The sequence below is a fragment of the Beta vulgaris genome, chromosome 4, assembly GCF_026745355.1.
Source record: "Beta vulgaris subsp. vulgaris cultivar EL10 chromosome 4, EL10.2, whole genome shotgun sequence".
Classification (NCBI taxonomy): Eukaryota; Viridiplantae; Streptophyta; class Magnoliopsida; order Caryophyllales; family Amaranthaceae; genus Beta; species Beta vulgaris.
This window is the reverse complement of record NC_079205.1, coordinates 49,561,970-49,570,002: the sequence shown is the minus strand read 5'-3', so window position 1 is coordinate 49,570,002 and position 8,033 is coordinate 49,561,970. Positions and strand designations below refer to the sequence as shown.

The following is an 8,033-nucleotide window of genomic DNA, read 5'->3' as shown; positions in this document are numbered from 1 at the left end:
TTAAGAAAACAAGTTACCCTCGACTTACCATAAATTATGTTAAGTCGATTAGATTTTATTACGGCAATAAGGAAACTGATTAAGATTCCCAAAACAACTAATCAACCACTTAGGAAACAATATCACAATTATTGCCTAAATAATATCTTGACATATACTCACTTATGGTATAATATTTCATGAAAAAATATGATATAATATTTACATGAATCTCATCATTTTATGGACATCCAGCTTCAGCAAGGCTATTGGCTTCAAACAAGACCCAAATAAAAGCATTGATCGTTTTCGACAATAATTTACTACTAACACACTCCTGCCTATTGTCTATGTCATTATTTTCTTTTCTGTGTCAAGCAAGGTGATGAACAAGCTGAGACATTGTTAAATTATGTTAGTAAATCAAATCAGTAACTCTTAGCAGTCAATAGAATTATGCTTAACAATAGTTTAACATACATAATATCCAGTCTGAAATTAAAAGTCACATTATCTCAACCTTGTTTCTCCTGAATCATAATATTAGTTATCTTATGTCCCCACATTTTCCCATCACTTCATGAAGTCGGGTAATGTTTGAAGATCCTCAAACAGTATTACAGTATAAATTTTATATGGAGGATGTACATTTAGTTTCAGTATCAAAATCCAACTAATTGGGAACTGTATGTAAAGGGACAATGTTGTTCTTTAGAAAAATTACTACATTCAGGGAAAATGTTGTTAGATAAAATTACTACATTCATCACTAATTGTGGAATTCAGAATTTAAATGTTTTTCACCTGCCATAGGTTCACACCAGTGTTACCTAATTCGCTATCTAATTCGCCAATTCGCTCAAAATGAGCCAAAAATGAACCAAAACCGACCATAATTTGCTTTTCTCAATTCGCGATTCGCGGGGGAATTAGGGAACACTGGTTCACACTAATCCATGACAAATGGGTAGAGCCTATAACTAAAGAACATGAAATTGAAATATGTTCCACATGCCTAGCTTAACAATGGTCTCCAATGTCACTCAATATTGAAGCCATTCAATTTATCACAATGGCTCATATTGAATATATAAAAATATTAATCTCACAAGTATCTCGAACAAGAGTCACCGATATCGTTATAGACATTCTTGCACGTACATGAGGAAGACGACGACTAAACTAACTCTAACATAAGAACTCCTATAACAAAACCTCAGCAAAAGCGAATTTTACATAGGAAAAATATCATCTCCTTGCTGAAGATGGCCAAAATTGTTAGATTTGAAAGAATTCACCAAAAAAATATCTCAATCTTCGCTGCTTTTCTTCTTCTTTTTCTTTTGCTTCTTCTCACTCACAGGTTCAGCTTCATCGTCAGCATGCTTTCTCTTCTTTTTCTTATTCTTCTCTCCTGCTTCGGTAGTGTCCTCGTTCTCGGCCTGCTTTTTCTTCTTCTTCTTTTTTTCCTTTTTCGTCATCTCATCATTATCTGCTTCTGGTTGAACATCTTTAGCTTCTATCTGGTCTCCATTCTCTGGCTGCTGCTTCTTTTTCTTCTTCTCTTTCTTGCCCGTCTTTTCACTTTCAGGTTCCAAATTTCCATCATTGTCATCATCCAAAACAGAACCCTTCTTCTTTTTCTCCTTTTCCTTCTTTGCCTTCTTTGTTTCCTCTGCCACATCAACCTCCTTCTCAATCGGCATCAAATTGATATCCTTCTTACCAAGGAAAGAATCAGCTGCAGGATTATAAGTCTGCAAAAGACAGAATGTGGTGTTATGTTTCACAGGAATATATGATGAAGGCACGAAAGGGGTCGTCTTCTATCTGGATTAGACATACAAGATTTGCAACATAATAAGGGTGCCTTCTCTTCAACTAAATTTTCCAGAACTTTTCTAAAATGAATCTATCTAAACCTATTGGAACTCATCTCAACTAATTAAACCTTTGGAGATTGTTTTATAGCTCATTTGACCTTTATTTTCCTTGGATCTTATTATTTAAGGTGAAGAGAGCACATCGTGGCATCCTAAGAGAATAAAAAGGAAAGAAAAATACCTTCCCAGGTGTGATTAATGCCCCCACGCCCTTTTTATGATCTTTGTCGTAGACTTCAATTTGTGGTTTTCCCTTGGCTGATCCGGCAGACCGACCCAGTTCTTTACCTTCCAGGTTTCTTAGACGTGCTTCAAGCTGTTTTTTTTTTTCAAAAAAAGATAGGCATATGAGAACAAGCTCCAGAAAACGGGAAAAAGGAGAGATGGAAAAGGTTGGACGCAGTCACTTCTGATTATGTTAGTTCACCTTGGCTCGATTTTCAAGACCCATCGTGTTGTCAGGATTATCTCCAAGAGCATCATAGCGAATTGCAAGTGCAGTTTTTGCTGCAAGAGCCAAGAGAACGAGATATTTTCCCCTTGTGTTTAGGGGCCGCCTTCCCTATCAAGGAAGCATGATAGATAAGCCCATATTTAGGGGTTGCATGCTTTGTTTTCAAGGCTCTGAAGAGAGCCTTCTCCGCCCCAAGAATCTGTACTGTGCTTCCAGGTTGCTTTGCAAGGTTTATCAAGCTTCCACCATGGGCAATAAGACGAGCACCAACAAGCTCACCAACAAGAGCAGTCAAATTGGGAGCGATTGTGTTCATTCTGCTTTTCAGATAATCATACAACTGAGCTCTGGATTCTGCAAGAGACAAAACTTGGTCACAGAGATCCTTGATATTGGTTAAATCAAGATCGCTGACTTCAGTTCCCATAGAAATCATGGAAGCCTCTTTAAGTGCTATCTCAACGTCCTCAGGCAATATCTGCAACAAAAGAAGGGAGCATGAAATTCCATGAAACTATGTACCGATCCAACGACCATAACCAACCCTCCAATATGATGTAAGGTTCATTGCATATCTACCGAGTACAAAGTCAGGAAACAAGTAAAGTCCTTAATACAAGTCAGGAAACAAAGAAGTATTTCCTTAAACTGTTCTATTTGATTATTTGAATAAGATAACATCTCCTAAGCACAGTCATTACCACCCTCCTCAGGGAGGGTTTGGTTCATATGATTCTCTATGAGGTTTGGGTTTAGAATGAGCAAAACCCATACCTAGTGTTTGTTCAATAAATTGATAGATTTGAAACCCATAAGGTATGGGATTTACAAACCCAAGGGGGAAGGTGGGTGTGGCAAATACCAATACCTCTAGGTATTATAAAAGAAAATTCATTCCCAAATAAAACCAAACACATGGTATTAGGTATCAAGTTCCAAACTTATACCACCTTGATTTCATTCTTGATTCCAAACTCATACCACTATATGAACCAAACACCTCCTTAGGGGTATCTACAATTCTGACAGAAACAGACTGCAATACTAATTCACACATCAACATCATTATAAAGCTGAATCCGGGAGGGAGGGTCTACCTCAGAGAAGTCCAACTTCGCCGCATTAACACGATTTCCCATCAATTTCACAACCTTAGCATAAAGTATATTGTCTGGAACAATCTTTGCAAGCTCCGGAAAATGCCAGCCATACCATTCTTGACCCCTCATTCCATATGTATTAAGCTCTTTGTCAAGATCATCCAACAAGCCAATAGCTTGAACGACCATTGTATCTACCTGCATAAACATTAGAAGCAGACTTAGACAGGCGATATGAAATACGAAAAGCAGTGATGAAACACACTCATAAGTAATCCAACATCATAATTAGAAGCACAAATCAAATTGAAGATCACGACTGAAGTTGGCAGTCCATAATAGCGATTCCACTGACCTTGTCAGGACTGAACTTTAACTTGTATCTCGACAAGCTGTGAGACAAACCCAAGCTCATTGGAGCCAAATCTTGAGCTCCAAGGCCAGAAATAAGTTCAGTTAACTGACTTCTCACTCCTCTCATGAGCTCCATCACAGCATTATTATGAAGACAATCAATTTGCTGCAATGCACGGCCATAATCGAATTCATATTAAATTGTTGAAATCACATATTCATAAAATACATCAGCTTGATATGTCCACCAACCAGTTTCTCCTTTATAGCACTCCCAAGTTTAGAATCAGCAACAGCTAACGTATCACCCTTGCAGTGTGCTTTCAGGAATTTTCTCAATCCTTTACTAGGTTTGCTTTCGCTCAGCAAAGTGGCCGCTGATAAAGCTTCCGCTGTATTTTCAAACTTGTCAAATGCTTTCAGCTTTACCACCTGAAGCATTTTCAAAAATCGAGTCCACCAATCAGTAAAATCAGAAAAATAACCTAAGTTGCAAGTATAAATAGCTGGTGGGTGAAGTTGTTGAGAGCTATAAATAGGTCTATGGAAAATTTTACACAACGAGAACAAAATAAGCATAAACACAATTGCCCAGCACTGCATAAATCTTGATACAATAAAACAGAGTTTGATAAAGGTGGAGAAGACACAAAAGATACAGAATATTTCTAAAATCATAAGAGAGCTCTTACAAATGACATGAAGAGCATAAGAAATTAAAAGGCAACTTTGCTGATTGCAGCTTCCCACGCCTACTAAGGTGAGTAATTGAACATTCAAGTTAATTGTATGCTTACCATACAAAGGCCCCTTTAAATTGAAGTCTTGGGAGCCAGGGCCCGGGAGGCGTAGCGACGTCAAGTGCACAAAGATGACAACAATTTGAGTTAAAAATTATTCCACATTTTCCACAATGTGGATATCCTAATCAAGGGCCATTAGGTCACAGCCTGGAAAACCAAGACTTGAAAGGACAAAACTTAATTGGTTTTGGGCACCACGAACTAATTAATGATGATTCCTATTGAGTTCTAACCCGCCAATGCGCATTTCTCACTACCAATTCCAGTCCTCAGTCGTCTAGTTATTCGCCATCTACAACCTTCTTTGTATCCTCTGTTTGTCTGTTCCCAAGTCTCTCTTTTGAATTTCTTATCATTATCACTCTTTGACTCTTTGTTCATTGAACCCTCCCCAAAATATCTTCTGCTGGGTTGTCTTGTTTTCCGTCAGTGTTAGTCTTTCCTTTCTAATGTTTTTGCTCTATGCAAACTAATTACGTACTCTCATCTTCACTTTCCGGAAGACTTGTTTTACTTTCCTTATTTAAGAAAGTTGGAATCTACTTGAAAACCAGACAACCAGTTCTGCTGTTTTCTTTTTGTTTTTTGTTTTTTTTTTCTCGAGCACTTCGAGAATAGAAAAGCCACGATGTCAATAATGCCATTTTTTAAAAATTCAACATAATCTTTCATTAAAGGAGTATTTAACAGAGTAAACCACCCTCCTTAGACTACAACCCCACAAATCTCAAAGCCAGCAGTGTAGTGAATGGCTACTTTGAGTTATATACCTAGCCTAGTAGCATTGCATCCAAATGATACAATGCTTTACAATAGACAAGAGGGCTCCTTCATCCTCCTACTACTACTATCAAAGCAACACACCATTTCCTAAAAATGGTAAATTCTACCGTCGTAAAATAAAATCCAACATCCGCATCAACACATGGGCAATTGGGCACCTCATTATACTTCCTCTCCACCTTCACCCTCACCAATTCAACCCCAAAACAACTCTAAATCCAACAACTCCCCTCGCCTCGGCATTCTTAAGCAATTCATGCTAATGTTACCCTCTATGTACACAATGTATACATCATAAATCCAAACTACAAATAGCTAAATGAAATTGTTTAAACAAGCAAATAAAAATCAATAAAGTTGCAAATAACTAAATCATATACGCTCATTAAACACAAGTGGGGAAGAAAAATTATGACCTTTTTGGCTGAATCAACATCAGCGAACTCCTTCCACAAATCCTGCAAAACAAAATTACAAAACAATTGTGAATTATTAGTTCAGACATTACACAAAAAATTACCCAAATTTCAAAACACAATAAAAAAAAATATAAAGAAGAAAAGAACCTCAATTTGAGAAAGTTTCCCTTCATCTAAAACTTTGAACAGAGCAAACCCCGCACAAGTTTCAAACAACACCAACATTTTTATAAGCTCCTCAAATTTCAACTCTTTTTTTCACCACCCCAGAAAAACAATCTATAAAACAAAACACCAAAAAGCAAAATATTAATGAATATATTATAAGGTGTAAAAATTGCATATACTGTACTGTAGAAGAAAGAGGCTAACCAGAGAAAAAGAGGAAGAAAGATGATAAAAAAAAAAGGGGTATTGTAATTTGTAAGGGTTTTACAGATGCATGAACGAATAATAATAATGGAGGTTTATAATAGGCTGCCCCGTTTTTTCTTTTGGGTCGGGTCATCCGAAGTTTGGCAAATTTAGGCAACATTTTTCTCAAAGGTGAGGCCCAAAATAAAAAGAATTATCAATAGTTCAATACTTTACCTTGCCTTTGTGGCTTAAGTTACATTTATTTCTTGTGATTTTTTTGTTTTGAGTTATTAACTAGAGGAAGATAAGAGGGAAACAAAAGTATCAAAAAAGTTTGGAAGAAAAAAAAACAACAACCAAGAAAAAGAATGATTTGTACAACAATCAAACTCATGGAGCTTCTCTCTCTCTTTTTTTTTTAGTAAAAAAAATTTGTTATTAGGTCCGGGCTATGCTCCGGGTAAGAAAAAATTTCATTTATTAATATAATACTTTATGATAATAACACTAAATACAACTTAGCCTGGTGGTTAAAACTTTAGTATATGTACAAACTCGTGAAAACGAATGTGCTTCATATCTATACAAATATATTAAAAGGCATGCGAAAACAAGAAATTATGTCGAAATTGCAGAGTATAGGGTTTGATCTCGAGACGTCAAGTACATATACTAAAGTTTTAACTACTAGGCTAAGTTGTATTTAGTGTTATTATCATAAAGTATTATATTAATAAATGAATTTTTTCTTACCCGGGGCATAATCTGGTCATAATAACTAGTTATAATTTTATATGGAGTACTATTTGATACAAATTTTTGTGTAATTATACTTATAACTTTTTCAATAATTGTTAAATAGATCAGGTTTATAATAATTTATTATAAACTAAACCTCACTACATCATATAACATGCATCCCTTGAGTTTGAGTCACTTCCATTGACATGAAACCTTGGCCACCATGATACAATATCAACTCCTCTAGATTCTATTGCTTTATATCTCACCATCTCTATACCTTTGAGCTTCCTCCACTAGTCAAAAATTGAAGTGGACTTTATACAAGCCAAAAAAGCAAAATTATTAGTTAAATTTCTCTTTTGTAGTACTTTTTTTTTAGGTTTTTCACTGATCGCTTGTACTATATAGAGATGATCACCTAGAAAAGAAAATTTTGGCTTATATGACAAGGTGGTTGTACGAACTAAATTGCATAAATTTCACCGTACAAACTATAGTAATGGATGCATATATTGACATGAGGCTCATCGAAACTCGGAGATTTGTGCTAAAATCCTATCATCTTTTCTATTTTATTATCCTTTTGACTTTAGCCTATCTTTGAATTCCCTCATTTAAATTACTTTTCACATCATGTGGCTCCCTAATTACATGATTGAAGGGAATTAAATACTAGGCTCAAATCCATAAAATAATAATTTAAAGAAGATTTTGAAATTTCGATAGAATCATTGGCTTTTGACGAGCCTCATGTGAATGCATGCAACCATTATTATAGTTTGTGTGGTGAAAGCTATGTGTGTTTAGTTTAGTTTGTGTGGTGAAAGCTATGTGTGTTTAGTTTGTGATACTCCTTGAATCTAAGTATTTGAAACATGTAAACCATTTACGAGTTTAGGTCATGTATGTTAATTATTGTTTTCTGTTTTTAGTTTTAAGCTTTCAAAAACAAAAATTTAAAAACTAGAAAAAGTAACTTCTACTTTTTTGTTGTCAGTTTTCATAATTGACAAGATTAATATAAGTATGACTAATTTTGAGTTCTTTATACCATAGGTATCATATGGCTATAAAAACCACAAAACCAAAAGGAAAAATTGACAATAGAGGTCTGAACTTTGGGGGATAATTTTTAAAAGGTCTGAACTATTGATTAA

General features: G+C 35.3%; 1 protein-coding gene across 1 annotated transcript; it reads right to left on the bottom strand.

Annotated features, from left to right (window-relative positions):
• Positions 1 to 1,006: 1,006 nt before the first annotated feature.
• LOC104891001 (probable nucleolar protein 5-2) lies at positions 1,007 to 6,284 on the bottom strand. Its single transcript, XM_010676630.4, is given in 10 exon segments — positions 1,007 to 1,736; positions 2,044 to 2,178; positions 2,290 to 2,382; positions 2,384 to 2,794; positions 3,414 to 3,614; positions 3,772 to 3,936; positions 4,023 to 4,202; positions 5,773 to 5,814; positions 5,923 to 6,054; positions 6,148 to 6,284. Coding segments are annotated over 9 exon segments (1,752 nt in total). The 5' UTR covers positions 6,001 to 6,054; positions 6,148 to 6,284; the 3' UTR covers positions 1,007 to 1,289.
• Between the last annotated feature and the right edge of the window lie 1,749 nt (positions 6,285 to 8,033).